Source organism: Podarcis tiliguerta, assembly GCF_965153285.1.
Source record: "Podarcis tiliguerta genome assembly, chromosome: 1".
Classification (NCBI taxonomy): domain Eukaryota; kingdom Metazoa; phylum Chordata; class Lepidosauria; order Squamata; family Lacertidae; genus Podarcis; species Podarcis tiliguerta.
In genome coordinates this window covers 105377413-105401395 of record NC_139534.1, presented here as the reverse complement: position 1 = coordinate 105401395, position 23983 = coordinate 105377413, and the positions used below count along the sequence as shown (strand labels likewise).

The 23983-nt window shown below is 43.5% G+C and overlaps 1 protein-coding gene across 4 annotated transcripts in view; it reads right to left on the bottom strand.

Annotated features, from left to right (window-relative positions):
* Nucleotides 1–23983, bottom strand: part of ESRRB (estrogen related receptor beta) — a 158859-nt gene that overhangs the window by 33630 nt on the left and 101246 nt on the right. For all 4 annotated transcript variants that reach the window (XM_083448471.1, XM_083448470.1, XM_083448469.1 and 1 more), the window contains 2 exons: nt 8364–8773; nt 197–313 (listed from right to left, as the gene is read on the bottom strand). In XM_083448471.1, coding sequence (XP_083304597.1) covers nt 197–313; nt 8364–8760 — 514 coding nt within the window. In that variant the 5' untranslated portion in view covers nt 8761–8773. The remainder of the gene's footprint in view (nt 1–196; nt 314–8363; nt 8774–23983) is intronic.

Sequence of the window (23983 nt, the reverse complement as noted above, 5' to 3'; positions counted from 1 at the left end):
GTCAGGTCAGGAACAGAATTTCACTTTAACACAACCAGCATATCACTGTGTTCCTCCCCTGGGTCACTCAGAATTCGAACCAACTCCAGCTGCTTCCTCCTTCACATCAAAAGCATAACCTGGCCTCAGTCAGAGAGAGGTGAGGGTTTTTAGGCATTGGCAAACTGACAGAAGTCATGCGCCCGGCTCGCCTTACCTTCTTTCAGCATCCCCACTTTGAGGCATTTCATGAAGCGACACGCCTGGCAGGATTTGCGCCTCCGTTTTGTGATTTCACACTCATTGGTCGCCGGGCAGCTGTATTCAATGTTCCCTGCAAAGACAAAGAGGGGCTCACTAAGGACTAGCACCAAATAGAAGAGAAGATGGCTGCAGGGTATTATGCCCTCAGAAGTGTTGCTCAAACAACAAAGAAAGGAATCGCTGCTTTGACCAGTGCCATTGTTACATGAGCCCTTCTACAAATTGGGCAGGTGTATCAGTTTTGATTTCTCACTTGTTTCTCATTTTTCCAGTGCTAAATTTAATTTTCTGCATTGCCACATCAGTTTGCAGGTTTTTCTTATGAAAAGGGAAAGTCCCCATGAAGATTCTTCAGCATTTTAGTATGAATGTCCTCTAATCATTTCTAAAATGCATATGTTTGTATGCACTTTTGTCTAATACGCACATTTCTGCAAAGCAATTTCATGCATTCTTGCATGCCATTTTCACTAACGTGCATTTTTATGCATGCATTTTATCCCAGTATGTGTGTGTTTGTACACATTACTTGGCCGGAGAACTGCATTGTAAAATTCAAAGAAGTGCAAATTTGAAGGATGGCTGTTTTTCGGTTCTCGTATTTTTTCAGGAAATGCAAATTAGGTAGTACATGAAAACTGAATCAAATTTCTTTCCCACCCCTAGTTCCTGCAAATAAGGCTTACAATCTACATTTAAAAAATGAAGGAAGGTGGTCAGAAGTTTATAAATTCATGAATAGTGAGGGTGAGGTGGCAGAGGAAGAACAGTGAAGGTGAAGATTCTAGAAAAGATTTCTTGCAGATACAGTTCTGACATTACCCTTTCACATATATGCAGAAACACACACACACATACACACACACACACACACACACACACATGGCATGTCTTTTCAAAGTACTTTGAGAAGAGAAACCTTATCAGTGAATATGGTATTGAACCCAAGTTTATTTATGCATATAGGGAGGAAATGTACTGAGATGACCTTAAACAAGTCACCATTCTGCAGTTTCTTAACTTTGGATAATCTTTCTTACATCATCCATACTGGAACGAATGAAGCTGGGTTGAGATATGACTTGGAGCATAGGGCTGCTATTAAAAGCAACTGCACCCTGCCATTCAGTTTTTGGCAAAAATGTGGTGCAACATCACATAGTTCCCCATCCCTTGCGCCAGATCATTGGCTGATTCTGGAGAATGCAGGAAAGCATATGTCATGATGATATAATGTCAGGCATTTCCTTAAGGAGAGGAGGAAAAACTTCAACATGGGTTGCCATTTTTGGCAGCGGCCCCATTACAGGCATAGCTTCTGGTTCTGAAATGAGCTAAGGGCTGAAAATCACATTGAAATTGCTACTTACTTGATTTTTAAAAGAATAATTATCACGCTGCCAAAACAGCAGGATGAACTAGTTAACTCCTGGGGCTTATTAAGGAACACTGTAACCCCCAACGATGCTGACTCTGAGCCTGCCTGCCTTACAAAAGGGTTTCACCTTCAGAGTATTATCTTTTAAGACCCACATCCTGACAGTCAACACCAACGTGAGGCAGTTTCATTTCTCTGATGCCCTTCTGCATGCTCGCACAGCCCTGCCACCACATGGTTAGATTCAGGAGCTCGGAGTGCAGTACCAGCTGCTTCCATTCAGTCTATACCGTGGCATTGCACAGCGCCTGAATTTCAATAGCCAAGGAAGTATCAAATATCTCTAAAAGCTGGAAATTGAAATTCAAGCTTGATCTCTAGTTAACAAATGAACTGCAGTAGCAAGGCAGGTACCGCCAGCCAGCCACAGAATCCCTGCTTTTCTGCAGTGCCTCCCCTCACCCAAACACACACACACACACACACACACACACACACACACACGAATCAAAGAATTATAGAATCATAGAATTGCAGAGTTGGAAGGGACTCGGAAAGAATAGTAGGTTTGTCTGTTTTGCATTCCTTTATTTAAATCACCTGTTTCTCCCTTTCAAATGCAAGGGTACAATTCCTTCAGAGCAAACCTACAGTTTTATCCATCTTCAGGTAACAAAGAATTCAATAAATAAATAAATCTGGTGTCAAGAATCAGCCAGCAATGTTGCTTTGTGACCTGCACATCCTTTTATCAAACTTTGTACCAAGTCACAAACAAAAAAACTGTTCCGGTGCATTCATGTTGTCCCTGACTAAAAGGGAGGAACTATGAAAGTATCGCCGATAAACCTTAATGCCATCAGATCACCTTGTATTGTGTCTGGTAGTAAGAGCAATGTGCTGCAATGAATAGGAGCAGATAGGCTTAAGCAGCAAAACCCCTCTTTCTCTCTTCTTTAGAGAAAAGCACAGGTAAAAGAAGGTAGCAGTCAACCTCTTCAAAATAAGCAACTCTCTTCAAAATTTAGTAAAGTTCTCTGTTGTTGTTGTTGTTGTTGTTGTTGTTTTATTCCTCCCCACCCCCACCTCCCACAACTTTCCCAATTTCTTTTATGGGTCCTGAGGCTGCCTGCCAACAGGACAGAACCACTCACGCTGCCTTGCAATTTCTGTAAGTGCCCTGTGATAAAGTGATGAGATTAACTCATTGGGATTCCAACAGCCTTCCCACCGGCTGGCAGTCACGCTGCCACTTCAGTCACTGTGGACTTGGGGCGATCTGGCAGCCGAAAGAGTTCCAGGGTGTCTTCAGAAGCCGGAGGAGGAACCTGCACACGCCAATGAGCAGCAGCAGAAGATGCACACATGCATGCATGCTCACACAGGTGTGCGAGAGTATGCTTTGAGCATGTCACTCATCCTATTTGCATGGACAGGCGGAGTCCCCAGATCCTGAGCGGTCCCCCCCGTCATGTGGAATAATGACTCAAGACAACGTGCTATGGGATTAAATTGGCCACAACTTTATTAAATTTCAAATGTGGGTAGACCTTGGCTCAGGCATTGGGCGTTCTCCCTCCCCAGTCCCCAGCTGGGGACCTAGGGAGCATCAGGCTTATCCAGTGTGGGGGGGGATGGGCTGGCTCTGGAGAACATATGTTCAAGCAGAGATAGCCGCCCCCATTACGCTGCCACCGCAGGGGAGAGCAATGACGACCTTTCAGCGTATGGTCAAAGCCTCCCTTCAGAAACCCCTTTAACAGGGAACCCTGGTATCGCCGCCGCAAAGAGGAAGATGGACTAAAGGATTCCGCCCAAGGCCTGATACCGCCAAAGTTGTGAAGTTTTGCTACGGGAAAGGCAAAACCTGCCAATGCAGGGAAATTCCTTTCCGGCCCTTTAACAGTGACCTTAATGTAGCAGCGCCCACATACCTGTGAAGAAAAGTTAACCTGCAAAACCTGTGAAGAAAAGTTAACCTGCAAAATAAGACATTAACTGAGGGTGGGTAGGGTGGGAGAAGCTCTGGAGCCAAGTGAGGATTCCCAGGTGAGATCCTCCCTCTATTGTGTGGGCAGGTAATCCCTCCCCTACCTGGCCTGGTCTCCTTGGCAATGCTTCCCCCAGGTGGGATTGGACAACTGACTGAGGTAGGCAGAGACCTCCAGGTATCCCACCTGAGGGAAGGCAAAGCCAAGCCTATGCTGATGGAGCCGCTCCAGATCTAGGGGCTGCGCGCGTCCACACAAAGGGCGCCCCCCGTTTTAAGCGGGGAGCGGTCATTGACCATGCATAATTGAGGGAAATGACTTCAAACAGTGGGCTAGCTAGGAGATCCAGGGCTTGAACTGGGACATAATCTTGAAAGCAACCCAGGACTTTGTGTGCTTAGATCTCAGAGGCCTCTTTGGCCCAGAAAAGAACAGAGATATGCAACATCAGCAGCCTTGGTGGTTGATAGACAGCATGCGGGCCCTGGATTGGCCAGGGTTGCTATAAATATTGAGAGTTCAACCTTTTATCCTTTCTGTGTGAACAAGAGCAGAAACTTGATTCCTGCTATTTTCTAGCTCCCATTCCCAGAATTCAGGAGTAGAGGATTGGGATAGTATCAGCATCCTCAGACAGATGCCAGGACACCTGCATCTCAGCAGAACCTACTGCTGATGCCCACTCTGCCATTTAAAATTACCCCTACTTTGCATTGCTCTGTGGTATTGTGGAAAACATTGTTTATTATTATTCTGCATTGCCTTTGTTCTGACTGTAAGCCATGTTGTAGCAGTCAGAAAGATGGAGTGTAAATTAGGAGCGCGCATCAGTTCAAGGTGGGTCGCAAATAACAAGGCGAGTTGGAATCCATACAGGCACACACTCAAGTTGGATCAGCAGCCGCCCCCTAATGTCTTGTGTAATTTCTGTACCTCCTGTGTTTCTATGTTTCTTTAAGGCATTGGGCTTTGCAAGAAGTGAGGCTGTACAAAATGCCTGCCAAGCACCCAGCAGCTCTGGATTTTGTTGTAGTTGTTAAAGCACAGAAGCAGGCCATTTTTAAAACAAGATGAAAGCTTCATTTAAGGTTGTTGTGTGTGTGGCTTTTTTCAAAAAATAAAACCCTATATTGTGCTGTTTTAACAAAACAAAACAAAAAAGAGCTCTTTGCAACTCTCCAGACAACATTTTGGATAGCCTCACATTGTAAGGTCTACTGGAAGAAACAAACAAGGAATAGGATGGAAAGGGAAAGGGAAAGGGAAAAGGAAAAGGAAAAGGAAAAGGAAAAAAGGAAAAGGAAAAGGAAAAGGAAAAGGAAAAGGAAAAGGAAAAGGAAAAGGAAAAGGAAAAGGAAAAGGAAAAGGAAAATAAAGGCTGGTGTGAAGCTACAACATTGGGGGTTTTTTTAGCATACTACAAGCAAGACACACCACTCATTCGCCTCTTAATTATCATATGACTTGGAAGAACATGAGACAAGTCTCCAGTCTGATGCCCCCCTGCCTCCTGGGAAACTTAAAGAAAAGTGAGTCCCTTTACTTCCTCCTCAGAAAGCCACTACACCTTTTCATCCAGAATTTGGCAAACTTAACCCACTCCGGAGGGCCTCCCGGGCTTGTAAATTCCATCCATTTTGGCCAAAAGGGGAAAAAAATTTATAGTCCATTTTTGGATTTCCCATTCTGCTGAATGGAGAACACAGAGCCTCATTTTACACTGAATGGATTGGAACCCAAATTACAGAATCAACGTGACGAGAGCAAAGAACAACCCAGAAACAGATGGGTTTTGTTTTAATGCACAAATGCAGGTGCAAGGTGAAGCTTGGGGCCTATTTTCACTCCTAAATGTGAGAAAATAAAATAAATTAAATGAAAGATAGTCAATTCCCCATAATTCTGTAGAGAGAAGCTACCCTGGGGGCTTTGTAATTAACTAATGGGACGCGGGTGACGCTGTGGGTAAAAGCCTCAGCGCCTAGGGCTTGCCAATCGAAAGGTTGGCGGTTCGAATCCCCGCGGCGGGGTGCGCTCCCGTTGTTCAGTCCCAGCGCCTGCCAACCTAGCAGTTCGAAAGCACTCCCGGGTGCAAGTAGATAAATAGGGACCGCTTACTAGCGGGAAGGTAAACAGCGTTTCCGTGTGCGGCTCTGGCTCGCCAGAGCAGCGATGTCACGCTGGCCACGTGACCCGGAAGTGTCTCCGGACAGCGCTGGCCCTCGGCCTCTTGAGTGAGATGGGCGCACAACCCTAGAGTCTGTCAAGACTGGCCCGTACGGGCAGGGGTACCTTTACCTTTAAAATAGAATTACTCTGTCCCACAACCACTCAGCACAGAGCACTGCGCTGCAGTCACTTTCAGAGCGGTCCACCAGAAAGCCCTTCTCTGGAAGAGGGGGAGGCTCAAACTTATTCTCCTTCTGGAGAACATATACATCAGGTCTAACTTTGGAATAGCTACCCCTGCCCCCCACTCCACCCCAACAGAAACCTACAAGGAGCATTCTGTTCCATTTTACATCCTCTAATTCAAAAGTCCTCTTTCTGTCAGGACTGAACAGCACTTGGCTGCTGCTGCAGAAGCACACGGCTATTTTTGATGTACGTTCAACAACTGTTACAGTGAAGTGACTGCCAGCTATTGTTAGGAGGCATTTCCTGGTTCTGTAGCATCGGCTGATGAATAATATTACCATAACTCTGTATTAATGCATCTTCTGTCATTCGCCCCCCGACACACACATTTTGAAGTGGTAATAGGTGCTAAGGGATATACAGACTGAATATAAATGAGAACCTTGAGGGTGTCCAATGATCCTATCTCACAGGATTGCTAACATGTTAACAGCTGAAAGCCATGGAAATCGACAGTGGCCCTTCTTTGTAAAGTTGCCGAGCGTGACTTCACTGTCACAAGCAAAAATAAGGGTCAACCCATAATAACAATCAAACATGACAAGCATGAGGATGCACTTACTTTAAATGAACAAGGCCCTGGAAGTCTCAGGGTTGAAAGAAGATGTGACACAGGAGACCTGTGTTCGAATCTTCCCCAACCCCTTTAAAGCAGCCATTGGAGGCTCCAGTTTTGATCAGAGCGGTGGCAGGAGGGCAGGGCAGTGCTGATATATATTTTTATTGTATAAGGTAAAGGTAAAGGTACCCCTGCCCGTACGGGCCAGTCTTGACAGACTCTAGGGTTGTGTGCCCATCTCACTTAAGAGGCCGGGGGCCAGCGCTGTCCGCAGACACTTCCAGGTCACATGGCCAGTGTGACAAGCTGCATCTGGCGAGCCAGCGCAGCACACGGAAACACTGTTTACCTTCCCGCTAGTAAGCGGTCCCTATTTATCTACTTGCCCCCGGGGGTGCTTTCGAACTGCTAGGTTGGCAGGCGCTGGGACCGAGCAACGGGAGCGCACCCCGCCGCAGGGATTCGAACTGCTGACCTGATGATCGGCAAGTCCTAGGCGCTGAGGCTTTAACCCACAGCGCCACCCACATCCCTATTTTTATTGTATAGCAGTATACAAATATTTTTATAAATAAATAAATTCAGTGCTTGTCACGGAATCATAGAATTGTAGAGTTGGAAGACTCTAGGGTCATCTAGAATCATCTAGTCCAACCCCCTGCAATGCTGGAATTTCAAATATATCATCCATGACAGATGGCCATCCAACCTCTGCTTAAGAACCTCCAACGAAAGAGAGTCCACCACCTTTCCGATGGAATCCTTTCCACTCTCAAACAGCTGTTACAGTCAGAAAGTTCTCCCTGATGTTTAGTCAGAATCTCCTTTCCCGTCACTTGAAGCCATTGGTCTGGGTCCTACCCTCCACAGCAGGAGAAAACAAGCTTGCTCCATCTCGCATGTGACAGCCCTTTAGATATATGCAGGTGGCTATCATTTCTCCTCTGTCTCCTCTTATCTGGGCTAAACACACCCAGCTCCCTCAACCGTTCCTCACAGGGCTTGATTTCCAGACCCGTTCCAGCTTATCAATATCCTTCTTAAACTGTGGTGCCCAGAACTGGATACAGTACACAAGGTGTGGTCTGACCAAGGCGGAATAAAGTGGGACTATTACTTCCCTTAATCAGGACACTATACTTCTGTTATAGGGACGCGGGTGGCGCTGTGGGTTAAAGCCTCAGCGCCTAGGGCTTGCCGATCGAAAGGTCGGTGGTTCGAATCCCCGCGGCGGGGTGCGCTCCCGTTGTTCGGTCCCAGCGCCTGCCAACCTAGCAGTTCGAAAGCACTCTCGGGTGCAAGTAGATAAATAGGGACCGCTTACTAGCGGGAAGGTAAACGGCGTTTCCGTGTGCGGCTCTGGCTCACCAGAGCAGCGATGTCACGCTGGCCACGTGACCCGGAAGTGTCTCTGGACAGCACTGGCCCCCGGCCTCTTGAGTGAGATGGGTGCACAACCCTAGAGTCTGTCAAGACTGGCCTGTACGGGCAGGGGTACCATACTTCTGTTGATGCAGCCTAGAAGATCCTTTTCACATGTACACTGCTTGCTACTGACCCAAATGGTAAGGATTGCAAAGCGTTTCATTTTTCACTTGGGTACCCTGCAGCCTGACTCCACATTCACCAAGAGTCTCAGCTCTCACTCGTTTCTAAAAACATAACACGCCCCAAATCTTATTTCAGTTATTGGGAAATATACAACAGCTTCTACTTGCAAACCAAAGAACCCATTTTGTCAGATTGCTTGCATCCCTTCTCCCAGGCCCCATACCTTGAATTGTCCTCTTGAAGAAGGCTTTGCATGCTTCACAAGACGCCACTCCATAATGGTACCCGGATGCAATGTCCCCGCACACTAGGCACAGCCTCTTGGGGATGGCGTTCAGCATATACTCGCACTTGGTGGGCGAGTCTTCCATGATGGCGCTGGCGCAGTCGTCGTACCGTTTGCGGCAGGGCCCTCCGCCAATCCCCGCACTGCTGAACATGGGTGGTGAATCCAGGCCATTGGGGTGGCCACCTATAGTGATGCCATAGCCACCGCTGGCGTCAGATGAACCACTTGGGCTGTGGTGGCTGATAGCGTCGATGCCGGAAGATGGGCTGGATGGCTCAGTCTTGATGAAGGATCCACAACTGGAGGTGAGGTGCCGCTCATCTGTGGACATTCTGCCTAACAGCCTGTGGATAGGAAGCACAAGAACCTATTAGCTGTTGGGGGGGGGACACACACACATGGAACTGGAACAGAATCTGCTTCAATATTTGATTGTTAAAAAGTACTTTTCCAAAAGAAACCAGAGTCCTTTTTGTTGGGGATAATTCAGACTGAAATTCCCAGGTGTCAAAAAAGGTTGTTTATGTATGCCACTACTGCGGCCTGTGTTTCGTTAGCCCCAAAATGAAAAACGAGCGAGTTCCCAACTAAAGAAGAATGGCAATTTAAGCTGATGAAATATGTGCAGCTTGCAGACTTAACATAAAGAATAAGCGAAGAAGAAGAACGTACGTTTAGAGAAGATTGGAAAACGTTTATTGAATATATGGGAAATAATTGTGCACAGCTAAAAACGCTGGCAGTATTAAGATAAATTCAACAGTGTAAATAAGTTTTGATGGATCCAATAATGGAATGCTGAATGGTATAGTTTTTGTAAAATATGCAGGGATTCATAATATGTAAAATCAACTATGGAAAGAGAAGAAGGGAAGTCATTGTTATCTTAAGGATGTAAAAATGAGTATTTTAAATTGTAAAACAGATATATGTGTGTGTGTGTGTGTGTGAGAGAGAGAGAGAGAGAGAGAGAGAGAGAGAGAGAGAGAATCTATTTCTACATTTGAAACCATGCATTGAAATATAGTGTGTTTAACATTTACTCATTTATACATACATTCACCACTACCATGATGGTTATGCTAGGTAACTTGGTTTTATTTTTTTAAAAACTATCCAAAAAACAGATGTGTGGGGGTGGGGTGAGGACTTTTTTCTTGTAGCTGAAGCCACAGAGCCTATCAGAAGCTTTCAGAATCTGCCTTGGGACAAACTTCTTGTCATTTTAATTTATAATTTTAATTCAGTAGGATGCCTTCTTAGTAGCTTAATCAAACTCAGAAACATGAGAACCTTTTCTGAGTCACCCCGGTTTACTTCACAATTCACAGTGCACACAGAGCTGATGAACACCACTAGTACATATATTTCAACCAAACTGGGTATTGTTGGGTACTTCCATCATTACCCATTTCCCACAGTATATCTGTGCATATATTATAATTATTATTAATTGGTTTAGATGCAACTAACTTATCTCGCTAGTGGACGGCCACGCAAGGCAATTCCCCACTCCTCCTCCAAATGCCCTCTTGTCCCCCAAATAGGCTGGGGGGTGTTGGGGAAAAAATCCCAGAATAATATGATGGGGGGAGACTGTTCCATCAGGCAAGCAGACATACTTCACTGATGGAGCAATTCCCTTAGTGCTACATTGAATTCCACCCATTAAATTCCTATCCTGCCCTTCCTCCCAGGGTGATATACCTGGAAGTGGCTGGATGAACCAAATGTTCTGTTGACATCAGAATGGAAATTTTGATAATTGCCATGATTAATGTTTAAGAGTCTCAAAACCAGATACATGAACAGCTGTAGTGACAGACATTGGGCATACGGAAAACTTTGCTGGAACTGGGAAAATGCTGTAAAAAATTAGAATTTTGCACTATAGAAGCCACTGGTCTGACATTTTAAAAAAAGAATTCTTATCTTCAGATTATAGTGATCCTTCTAGCTAATTGTGAGTCTTCCTTGTGAGGAATTATTAAAGCATTTGGGGCCTTTTTTATTTAGAAAAAAGAGGGACATTAAAGAAGTTTCTAAAATTAAGAAGGGTGCAGAGAGAGTGAATAGAGCAAAACCCTCGTATAGCCCCAGAACCACCAAAATTAATTCACCATATGAAAACAATTAGTAGTGGATTCAGGACAGACCCCCCAAAAAAGTGATTCTTTACACAATGCATAATTAACATATAAAATGCATTGCAACATGATGTGACGGTCACTTGCTCAGATTGCTTTATCAATGTTAGTGTTGATAGTTAAATAAAACCTCCATATTCCAAAGCAGCATGCTTTAAAATAAAGATGAGGATAAACAAGGGAGGGCTGTTGCCTGCATGCCTGGCTTGCCAACTTTCTAGATGCATGTGATTCGCCAGCCTAGATGACACTTGGCCCAATCTGCTGAAGGTTTTCTCATGCTCTTAGGTTGTTTCTTTGAGGTTTCAACTGCACTATTCACCATCTATCCAATAAAATTTCCACAGTTGTTGTTTTTTGAATGCCATTACGTATTTGTTGTTCTGCTGACCCAATTCAGAATTATTGCAAGTATTCAAAAGACACCTGAAATCTTAATCAGCAAAGTCTTGTGGACATTATACAAGGGCAAAGTTTTCCTATTTGTTTTCCACCATGAGGAAACATTTTACTTGGCTCTAGCTACTTTATGAGGAATGTGAAAGGGGAAGAGATTTGATCCAATTCTCCTGTGACCTGGCAAGGGAAACTCTATTACTATTCCTGGCCCCACATAATAGGCTCAGAGGTTCTAAACATTGTGTTCTTTTCGTTCTTTTTAAAAAAGGTCATTTCCTAAAGCCCCTTATAGGACTATAAGATCATTGCCACTCTCTGGATCTTCTCCAAATGGTCTCATGCATTTCCTGAACTGTGGTGCCCAGATAAGAACGCAGACCCTGAAACACGGACGGGACAGGGGAGCGGAGTGAGAGGCTGCTTCCTAAATATGAAGCCCAAACAGTTCTCTATATGGCTTAACATGCCATTTGCTCTCTGAGCCATGTATCGCATTGCAGATTGATATCACTGGATAGCCATTCTTCCCCTCAGATTTCTCTCAGCAGGGTATATTAGCCACTTTGCAGCTATTATATCCATTAGCTTCTGCAATCCTTCCTACTACTTAAAAACTCATGGGTGGGATCTAAATGGCTGTGTGCAGAACTTCTCTGCGGCAGCAGGAGTTTCTCAGGCACAAGCCTCACTTTTTAGCAGTGCAGCCAGAAAAAACTCCCCAAAAGTCAATGAAGCTTTCAGAAAATGTTTCAGTGCACTGTGCATTGGAATGGGAAATTAGGAAAGCCCAATGCGTGTTCGCTCACATAGAGGCTTGTGCATGCGGCTCTTTGGATTTCTGTGTGTGTGTTTGTGAAGTTCTATTACCTACGATGAATTTCTCATAAACATTCACAACGTTTTTTCTCTCTCTCAAAAGCTCTGGCACTACTTAAAAAGCAGCGGCTGTTTTCTCTGTCTGTGGCCAGTGATGGTTTGTCTGTTTGATGATGAGGATGATGTGTCACTTACTACAAAAAAATAATTTCAAAGTGACTTACATTTTTAAACACACACACACCTTACAATGCCAAATTAAAATACATCAAAAGTCTTTTTTTAATTAACTACTCAAATAATTTCTATCAATAAGTATCAATCAGACTTCAAATGTTCAGCTCTTAACCAAGTTTTGGGCCATATACCATCTTCAGGGGATATTGCATCATGTCCCAAACCACAGACCTTGCATGAGACCTGGCAGTCAAGGGATTAATAGTATTTAATAGTCATGATGCTGCCACTAAATTCAGAAGTATATGACCAGACTTTTTAGAGCTCTTTGAATGCTTATTTTATTTTATTTTATTACAGTTTGGGTTTGCTCACCACATTTCCCCTTCTCCTCCTCCCTCCCTCCCTCCCTCCCTTCTTCCCTCCCTCCCTCCTCTTCTTCTTCCCTGAAAAGCAATAACTACACGGCTTAATTTCACAGACGTTGCTCGTAGATCCTAAATTCAAATCTCTTAATGACTGCAGCTGATCTACTCTGATGCCACCAAAAGCACTTTAGCCAAGAGTACACTACTAGGTCCAAGCTAATATTTCAACAAAAGGAGTAGGGCAGGTAGTAAGAAAACTTTATGGGGGAAATGAAAACACAGGTGTGGCACTCATACCTATTATAGAATCCCAGAATCATTGAGTTGGAAGGGACCCCAAGGGTCATCTAGTCCAACCCCCGATATGCAGGAATCTATTGATTTTACATTTTGTTCCTGAAGTTGTTTGCAAAGATAAAAGGACCCATCACTGATTCCTAGTGGTCCGTGGTGCAGCAATAAAACTGCCAGCCTATTTGCAAAGCTAAGCAAGGTCTGGGATGGTTTCAAATTGGATGGGAGTCGGCGTGCTGAGATTTCTTGATGGCAGGGGGGGTTGAACCTTGGGGTTCCATCCAACTCTATGATTCTATGTTACATTAAGCTTCGCTTTTCCATTTTCTCATTATCCCCTGTGAGCTGGCCACCTATGAACATCAACATTTGCATCCACATTCAGCTCATTTAATTCCCCTAACAAGATGTGCATAGCTCTATGGTGAATGTGTGAGTAACGTCCAAGAAGCAGTTTATACATTACTTTCCCTTTGACCACTTACTACCTAATCACATCATGAAAAGCTATATATGCATTTTAATGAACACATTAATCTTGATTCTTCACGATGCTCAGTTTGTCCAACCCAGGTGTGTCCCCTCAAAATCCCACTGATTTTGCCTTAAAACAACTTTTTGGTTATTTTATTTATCTATTATATTTCTTAGATGCTTTTCTCACCAAGCACCTCAATGCAAGTTACATTAAAGCCAACAATAAAAAAACTAAAACCACAGCAATACAAATAAATACTAAAAACACAGCTAAGCAAAGTTTCCAAATGAGCCCATTTTGACAGTGCATCAGAAGTTGTTGTTCTTGCTGCTGCTGCTGCTGCTGTTATTAAACACAGACACAGAACAGTAGGTCTCAGGGCAGCTTAAAATTCAGAATTGAAAACAGTTAAAACTGTGCATCAGATCCTTTCTAGCCCATTTTATTAATATATATCCCATATAATACTTTAGTAAGTGGAACCCCCTGGCCTCTTGCTAAACCCTCATTTTGGCTATCTAATGTGTTTGGAAGAAATGGAGGCAGTGAGAGATTTTACTTTCTTGGGCTCCCTGATCAATGCAGATGATGACAGCAGCCACGAAATTAAAAGACGCCTGCTTCTTGGGAGAAAAGCAATGACAAACCTAGACAGCATCTTAAAAAGTAGAGACATCACCTTGCCAACAAAGGTCCGTATAGTAAAAGCTATGGTTTTCCCAGTAGTGATTTTGGAAGTAAAAGCTGGACCATAAAGAAGGCTGATCACCGAAGAATTGATGCTTTTGAATTATGGTGCTGGAGGAGACAAGAAGATCAAACCTCTCCATTCTGAAGGAAATCAGCCCTGAGTGCTCACTGGAAGGACAGATCCTGAAGCTGAGGCTCCAATATTTTGCCCACCTCATGAGAAGAGAAGACTCCCTGGAAAAGACCCTGATGTTGGGAAAGATGGAGGGCACAAGAAGAAGGGGACGACGGAGGATGAGATGGTTGGATAGTGTTCTCGAAGCTACCAGCATGAGTTTGACCAAACTGCGGGAGGCAGTGGAAGACAGAAGTGCCTGGCGTGCTCTGGTCCATGGGATAACGAAGAGTCAGACACAACTAAACAACAACAACAACCTAATGTCTTTTAGCTACTCTCACCTCAATCAATTTTCTAAATAGCCAAAGCTTTGTTATTACTGAGAAAAATCCTTTTAAAATATAAGATGGGGAAGTGAATTCATTTTAATCCTTGTTTCTGTTCTATTAACATTTCAGAAGTATTTTCTCACTGAGCATGAGGACTAGAGTTTTTTTAAAAAAAATTATGGAATTCCCATGATGCCAACATGACCTCATAAACTGCACATATGAACCCCAGTGGCATGCCACCTATGGGACAGGTATTGCCCAAACCAGTTTTAAAAAGATGGCATGCAATTTTGAATTAAACATACTCCTTTCTACTTTGATTTGGAAAAATTACTATAGCATTTCCCAGGCAGTTTCCACCAGAAAGCGTATAAGCTGTTTGTTTTTCACAGATGCTTATTGTGGAATAATGTACGTACATATTCACAATAAAATACTTGCTGCATTTAGAAAAAATATTGGTACCTTTACATACACATAACTTTATCTGTGTGGGTTACGTAGAGTGTAAGAAAATGGTTTTGGGTGCTTAAAGGCTCTGCTGGCAAAGATATTTGAGTCTTTGCCTTCGTTGACCATGCAGATTGGCACACCAATCACAAAAGAGTCACAAAAGAGTCACTTGAAAATCAGCTTGCATTGAAACATTGGGCAAAAACTATTCCCCTATGCAGGATTGAAATAAATATTTGTTTAACCTCCGAGCTTCAGTTCAGGATAAAGAAATACTCCCTCTAACTTGGGGAGCATTCAACTATGTTAGAGTAGACCCATTAATTAACATGATTAAGTTAGGTCTATTAATTTCACTCTGAGTAAAACCTACTTGAATACCACCCAAAGGCTATAGATTATGTAATCTGGAATAAATTGTAATGGCTGCTAAGATGTATAAACAAAGGAAACTTTGAAGCATAAATAAAATAAAGATTGACCTTTTAAAAAGTTCAGGCCTTACAATGAAGGTAGACGTAGTGAAGTTCTGGAAAAGAAACCAATGCAGCAAGGAAGGAGAGTGGTTAGCAAAATATAAATTGGGGGAGGTGATTAAAGATATCATTATAATTTTCTGGTTATGAGTTGTAGACCTGTTAGCACAGAGGAAACTAGGTAGTAAGTTTGCATTGTCTTGCTTGATAGAAAGTACCATGGACAGCTCTGACTGTGTGCTCATTTCAATGCAATCCACAACACAGCATAATGTGAATAGGAAGCATTTGATAGTTTTTGCTGCATTTTTTGCAGCCTTTTTTGTTGTTTGCTTAAGAATCAATTAATTAAATTGATTATGCATTATTGGCAATATAGGCAATTGCTTAATTGCTTTGCAGCAAGTTTGTCTTGCTGTGGATCAATTAGCAAGACTGATTAAAACAAGAGTTGATAAAAATTAGTATTTTCTGAAAATGTGCCTAGAGGGGGAATTTATAGAACATAAAAAAGCTAAAGGAGAGTACTTTGAGGGGGGAAACGTATTTTTCTTCCACACAGCCACTTTGCAAAGGATCAAAAAATTAAGAAGGGCCCTATTCTGTGTAGATCCTGAGCCAGTCTCTACCAGTGAGGAACAGATATCGTTAGGAGTGAAGCAGGTATTTTATGCATTTAAATTGCGCCGTAATCTGAAGAGTTCAAATTCTGGCCTATGGAATTTGTCTTAACTTCATCTCTTTAAATAGCTCACCCCCAGTCCTCCATCTCACCTCTCACACTGCTTTTGAAACAGCACTCAAGATCAATAACAGTTTGCCAGTGGTGTTGGGTCTGCAGTTTGAGACCGATGAGTATAAACCTTCTTTGGGTGCATGGAACAAGTTATGTGGTGGATCCCAGCCTTTGATATTGTTCTTTGCTCTATCTGAATTGCCTATTTCATCAGAGCACGTAAGGAAAGTCTGTTGTATTGGTTCATCTCTCTTGGCATTTTGTTTCCAGCTGTGGCCAGCCAGATGCTTTGCAAGCAACAACCCACTACAGCATAAATCAAGAAACAACATCAATCAATCTAAAGAATGCAATAAACCCAGGTTCATAGGGCCAAAAGTACTGCGACATTTGAACCCAGGAACCAGACCAATCCACCCCCTTTTGCCTCCTCCGCACTGCGCACCAGCTCTCTTATGACACTTCTCTGCCTTTTACAAATCTTCCTGTGAGCAAAGAATGAATAAATCGCTTCATTTCAAACAGGAGAGCTGTTTTAGATTTTGGTTCTCTGGCTTCCTTCGAACCAATAGCAATACTTAGTAATTTTGTTTTATTTATTTGTGTAATTTGAATCCTGATCTTTAAAAACTCTGTGAGGGTGACTTACACATAGTATAGCAGAAACGGTAACAACACAGTTGTTTTAAGCAAATTACCAAGGTTGTAATGCAAAATCATAAGGCAATATCAAAGACCTCAAACTCAAATTTAAAATTCCAGTGATTTTAAAAAAAATCTCTGCCTGTTGCTGAAATAACAGTGGTAGATGCCCTGTGAGCAGAGCTTTCCCCCCCCCCCTAGAAAAATAGGAGCCAGTACTCATCATGAAGTTGTTACAGTATGTGTCACACTTTTTAACAACAACCAAAGAGGTGGCTTTGAGTACCACCTTGGGAAGACAGGCGAACTAATGCCAGTGTACTGGAAGAAGCAAAGATCACCAGTGTCGAAGCAATGATTCTTTCAACTTCCTTGGACTGGTCATGTTGTGTGGATGCCTGATTATCGTCTTCCAAAGCAACTAGTCTATTTTGAACTTTAAAATGGAAAGCTTAATGCTGGTGGTCAACAAAAGAGGTTTAAAGACTCTCTCAAGGCAAATCTTTAAAAAAAATGTAGTATAAACACTGGCAACTGGGAAACAATAGCCTGCGAGTGCTCCAGTTGGAGAACAGCCTTTACCAAAGGTGTCATGGACTTTGAAGACACTGAACTCAGGACGCAAGGGAGAAACGTGCTAAGAGGAAGGCACGCTTGGCAAATCTACACCGTGATCAACTCCCACGTGGAAACCAATGTCCCCACTATGGAAGGATGTGTGGATCCAGAATTGTCCTCCATAGTCACTTATGGACTCATTGTTCAAACCGTGTTTATGGAATATAAATCTTACTCGGCTACGAGTGATCGCCAAAGAAGAAGACCCCCTTTTAAAAAAGCATGGCCTGTGAGCCTCTTTTAACAGAACGTTTCATAATTGGTGGTGCTACCACTGAAAAAGCCTTATCTGTGGTTGCCATCCACAATATCTTGCAAAAAGGCCCTGACAGTGACTATGAACAGACTTGCTTACAGAGGCAGCAAAAGGTGGGACTATAGCTCAGAGGAAGATTACATGTTTTGAATGCAGAAAGTTTCTATCCCTAGTGAGTCCAGCAGAAAGGATTTCAGATATCAGGCTGTGAGAAATAGCTCAACTTGAGACCTCTTCCAGCTGAAGTAGTTGGTCCTGGACCAATTGCCTGAGTGAGCCCAGGCAGCTTCATGTGTTCAGTTCAACCTGAGTTAAAATTGAGCAAGTGCTGTAGAGACTCTCCCATAGCCTCAAAAAGCTACACAGATTGAGATCTGAATTGCTCAAGAGCACTAAACGATAGATCAACAACATCACTGTTGTTGTTATTTATTAAATTCACAGTCGCCTTCACACCAAAGCCTCTAAGTAATGTTGTTAAACACACCCGACATAATCAGCTATGAAATAAACACAAGGGAAGCAGCCACAGCAAAGCAAACAGAACAAATGGCTCTCATTCAGAACCCCAGTTCTTTTCATGCCAAGCTTTGCTTTGAATCTAACTTCCATCACAACTTCATTATCGGTCTGTTCTTTTCGTGTGTGCACACTACAGGCATCTTGCTGTAGGGTTTGCCATCGGGTTATGGAAAGTTTATGTCCAAAGCAAAAGGTGGGGTAGATTGGTACTGTAAAAACCAGGAGTACCCAGTCAGTGCTCCCCAACCTGGAAAGCCTGTCTCGAGACAGGGCTCCAGAGGGCAGTTTTGCTGGCAGCCCGAGGAGAACTGGGTTATATTAGGTCTATTGATGTGGAAGTTGGCTGAGACCCAGTTCTTCCAAATGAATCGAAGAAATTGATTTTTTTCTTTCCCATGGAGGAGATGGGGAGATTCAATTCCAGGCTCTGCTGTGAAGGGGTGGGGGTAGCAGATACTTGGGTCCAGACTTCTGAACAAAAATATATTCAGTAGATTAAAAACAGAGAGACTTTCCCCCCTCCTTTCAAGTGCCAACTTGAATAAAATGTGTTTCTTGGGGGGGTGGGGGTGGGGCTTAGTAGATTGGGGAAATGCTGTGGACATAGTGTACCTTGATTTCAGTAAGGCTTTTGACAAAGTCCCCATGATATTTTCATGGGGTTCTGAAATGAGACCCCCCCAAAATGTTTTCCTATTCAGAGTGAGAGCAATGCTGTTCTAGGAAACATTGTGGTCACTCTGAACTGGCTTCAGTTGGCCCTCAGTGGTACTGTCATATAGCTAAATCTGACTGACTTTTGTAGCATGGCGATGTCATCCCATTATATTCTGTTGGCTAGGGGTATCAGCCATGTGATTGACTGAAGAAAACACAGCAATAAGAAGCAAACACAACAGCACCATAACAGCAGTAACAGAGAGCAGTAACAGAGAGTAACAGAGACAGATATGACAAATAGGAATATTTGTGTACTTTGTGGTATTCTTTGAGAACTATTCCACTCACACACAAAAGTTGCACTTTTAGCCGAAAATGCAGAAGGGGCAAACTTTTGGCACAGCCCTAGAATCCAACACCATCTATAAGATCAATAGAAAGCAGCCAGTCCTGGATGACAAATTACAGTCTAATTCAGTGCATCTTATGGCATGGAAAGTAATGATAGGCAATTAGTTCTTTTCAATTAGAGTTTGTTATCCATGATTTTTCTGGATGTATTAATATGAAGAAGTGTGAAAAGGAAGACTGGGGGTTTGACTGCACACAGGACCATATAGAGATATCTGAGCCAGATTCAAAACAGTCATGCACAAATGGGAGGAATGACAGCAACTAAAGACTAGAGATGGGGGGAAATGAAGTCACACAAAAATGTCTAGTGAGGGCACGTTAAAAGCAGAGATTCCAGAATGAAATGCACCAATATATCTGCAGAGCGAGTTCACATCTGGGATGGAATAGGCAGCTACATAGCAGCTCTGAAATTATCTTAACCTCATTTAACTATACCCACACAACCCCCAGGCATGCATACTCCTTGAAGCTGAACCCCCCCCCAAAAAAAAATTGTTTGAGGGGGGCCAGGCCCCCTCAATGTTCATCATCGGAGGAGCAGGGAATTCAGCAGCAGCACAGCTTCATTGATAGCTCCTCCTCCTCCTCCTACCACCACAGAGGGGAAGGAGGTTGGAAGCAGCCCCTTGCCCATGGTGGTGGCATGAGGAGGAGGAGGAGCCACTGGCCACTGGAGCTGTGCTGCCGTCACGTTCCTAGCTCCTCCAACCAGGCGCGAAGTCCGGATGTCAACATCCTAGCAAGGTGACGTCCTGGCATGATGTCGTCATGCTCCCAATGTCCTGATGTAACATCATGATGTCACATGTGTCCCCCCCCCAATTGCATATACAAGATGTCACCTCTGACAACACCTGTAACCTCTCTATGGAGTTCACCTATTTTAAATAATGTGCATTAAATATAGAATGCCTATAGCCCCATCCTTTGGGCTACCTGTACTGATATACCCTCAAAACAATTAACTGTATGCCAGAAGGTACATTTTCAACACCTACTTTAACACGTCCAGCTTAAGTGGTCATTTCCAATGCTATTTTCCTCCACTGTGAAGGGTTTCACTGAGAATGTACAATATAGGGCTATACAACATATCCCATTTTCAGACATTTGAAATGTACCATATATGACCTGTATTCAACTAAATAGTTGTGTTAGCCCAACAACTTTTAGCTGCATAATGTAACTTACCTGCCCCCTCCCTGTACACATCATGCACATCTCCTAAATTTGCTCAGATTGGGGAAGGGCAGGGGGAAGATACATTGTGAAGCTAAAATGTCTTGCGTTAGCAGGACTATTTAGTTGAACACCACTTTATCTTATCAGTAACAGATCATCCACACAACCACTACTCACTCTCTCTCTCTCTCTCTCTCTCTCTCTCTCTCTCTCTCTCTGTGTGTGTGTGTGTGTGTGTGTTGTTTGTTTGTTTGTTTGTTTCTAGGGGCAGCATTTTGAATTTAATATGGAAATGGTGAAGTAGACAAATTTGTGCTTTGCCAGATCCTCAGCACTAATTTAACACATCCCTGCAAATGTCTTTAAAAGGCTTAAGAAAATCCAGCAGGACGTTCTTCTGCACAAGCTTCACCAAAATGCACTACCTGTTTAACTCACGTTCACCTCAATGTATCTACTCATTTTTAGCATTCATATTCTAGGCCTTCACCACAAGGTCAAAGGTCTGGTCACAATATAATTCAAAGTATATGATGAGTAATTCTGAAACATAGATCTTCATAAAACTTGTTGCCATCAACACTCCATCCACTCCAAAATACCAAAATTTCTGAAAGCAAAACAGGCAGTAGTATACTCACATCATCCAAAGGCCTGGTGAAATGTTTTCACCAGATCAAAGCAGGAGCTCAAGGAGGAGAGTGTTCAAAACTGAGGTGCCACTGCCAAGAAGACTCTAAATATGAATCCCAGCCAACCGAACATCTACTACTAATGGTATATCTAATATGGCATGTGCAACAGATCTAAAATCATAGCCATGATTATACTGAAAGAGGCACTCTTTGAAGTAGGTAGGCTCCAATTTGTCTATAGCTTTATGTGTCAGATGATGCTTGAATTCAATTTGGTGACAACTTGCTTGACACAACATGGTCTAACCTCCCTGCAAACAAACTGGGATGAATGCTCAAGAACAGCATCTCTGGCAGTGACCTGTGACAGCTTGATTGTTTTGGAGTCCATGGGTGCTACAAGTTGTTGGTTTTGTCCCTGCTGCTACAAGACTCCCTAAAATAATTTTAAGTGGCTCAGAAGTCCCGAAAGAGAATAAAATCCCTCTCCTTTTCCAGGTACATTTATTACACCAAAAGGGGAGTAAGGTAAGTCAATGAGAAGAAAGCAAGTTATGAAGTTTATGTTGCATATAAAACAGATGTGATCAAAATGACTAGTGAAATAAATTATTCCAGCAACAGCATTCTAAACAGAGCTAAGCAGGTCAAGGTGGGAATGGGGAAGGCCAGTGAAAAGAAGATTAATCAATAATCAAGATGGGGAAAGAGCAAGACTTTGATCCAGAGCAGTGTGCAGATAGCTCTGAGTCCAGAAAGCCCCTTTGCTGCTGTTGTTTCTTACTCTCCATCCCACACAGCAAGCTGCAATAAAAGTTGAAAGATCATCTGAGGCAGTTTGTGTTGTGATATGGCAAAGAAGAATTTCTATCAGCCACAGTGGACCCAGGCAGGCCACTTTCCATGCCTAAAGTGGCTTGCTAGATTGTGGCCCAACGCATTAACCAAGGTCTTGGCAATGGAAATAATAAATAGCAAAATCCATTATTAATCCTTCATTTATTAATCCTTCATTTAACACGCTTTATCCAAGGACTGATGAGCAAACTTAGATGTGACATCAGAAATGCATGAATACATGGGGATGGGCGGGGTGAGTGGGAAGAAAATGAAAAGCCTCTACACGGGGGATTTTGGATCAGGCCCAAGTCAGAGGGGAAGGCGTTTTTCCACTTTCACCCATGTGGGTTCCCCAGTACAAACCAGGCTCCCTGTAAGCCAGAGGGGGAAACAGACAGGTGAACTACCAAAACTGTATGCCTAAGCGACTGAGCAGGTGATCAGTGATAATGGAAGAATTCTTAGGAGGGGTAATAATAAAGATTCTGGCTTTTACATATTGAGCTAGAGCTGACAATCTAATCTGAGATTTCTAAAAGCAAATTAGAAGTCTGAACTTGAAAAACACGTCGAAGAACAGATATGAACAGAAATAATTGGGTATCAACAGCACCCTGAAAACCATGCAACTGGACATAATTGTATGGTGGGGGGGGGAAAGGTGAGTCCAAGGGCTCAGACCTCAGGAGAGGGTGGCAAAATGTTGTTGTTGTTGTTTAGTCGTGTCCGACTCTTCATGACCCCATGGACCAGAGCATGCCAGGCACTCCTGTCTTCCACTGCCTCCCGCAGTTTGGTCAGATTCATGTTTGTAGCTTCGAGAACACTGTCCAACCATCTTGTCCTCTGTCGTCCCCTTCTCATTGTGCCCTCCATCTTTCCCAACATCAGAGTCTTTTCCAGGGAGTCTTCTCTTCTCATGAGGTGGCCAAAGTATTGGAGCCTCAGCTTCAGGATCTGTCCTTCCAGTGAGCACTCAGGGCTGATTTCCTTCAGAATGGAGAGGTTTAATCTTCTTGCAGTCCATGGGACTCTCAAGAGTCTCCTTCAGCACCATAATTCAAAAGCATCAATTCTTTGGCGATCAGCCTTCTTTATGGTTCAGCTCTCACTTCCATACATCACTACTGGGAAAACCATAGTTTTAACTATACGGACCTTTGTTACCAAGGTGATGTCTCTGCTAGGCTATGTCAATTTTCCATTTTGGGGCAATTTGTTCATGCAAATCCCAAAAATCTGCAATCCATACCATCCAGACCTTGAAACTCTTTTAAAAGAACACACACACACACACACACACACACACACACACACAATGATCCATTAGGAACTATGATGACTATATTACTTACAAAGCCCTATCACATTAGAACACCTTTATAACGAGCAAAGAAAATCCTTGACGGACACCCTTGTCAAATGGCCCCCCAAACCTGAGCCCTGCCTCTCCTGGGGATGCAAGAAGGGAAGCAATTCCCTCATATGGTTTTACAGGCACATCTAGGATTGGATTCAATGGTCTATTTAAAGGGATGTTTGCTTTCCTGTTGCTAAATGTGGAAACGAACATGCCGCCCTTGGTGAAAGCTATTAGGAAGACGGCTGCCACCGACAAGGAAAAGAGAAGGGGGGGAGCATGTTTTGGAGACACCCCCCCCCACCCTGCGCACCCCACCCTCCTCCTCCTGCATGTCCTCCCTGCTGTGTGCGTTCCGCTTGCCCTTGGAATGCTATCACTTATTATCACACTGACTTCTCCAGATGGGGCATTTTGGCTATTGATCTGATAAATAAACAGCCTGCTCGCTCGATCAAAATGTTATTTTGCATTTCAATTACTGTTCACTAATGCAACCTTCATCCCGCCAAGAGCGCTGCTGGCAATGACACTCGACCTGGCACAGGCGCTGCGAGCAAACTCAGCGGCAGTGCCTGCTGCAAACACCTAACAGGATTACCACCCTCCATTAGGTGCATGGGAGAAGGAGAGATGGGAGACGACGGTCCTGCAAGGGAAGCGGACAGACATAGGCAGAAAGGAAAGCGTGGCGGAGCATGATAGGATCAAGAAAGAGGTCACACATGCGCACGGAGCAAGGCTTGGCTTGGCTAACTGGATTGCTCACTGGGCCCCTGGTGGGTAACCCTGAAGTTGGATTGAGCCCAGTGCCCAAGATTTCAATGGTATAAGGACTGGAAATCAATTTGTGGTGATGGACCAGCAATATAAACATTGAAACAGAGAAGGTGGTGTCTGCATGCTGCTGCTGCTGCTGCTGCTTCTTTCTCCCCTCA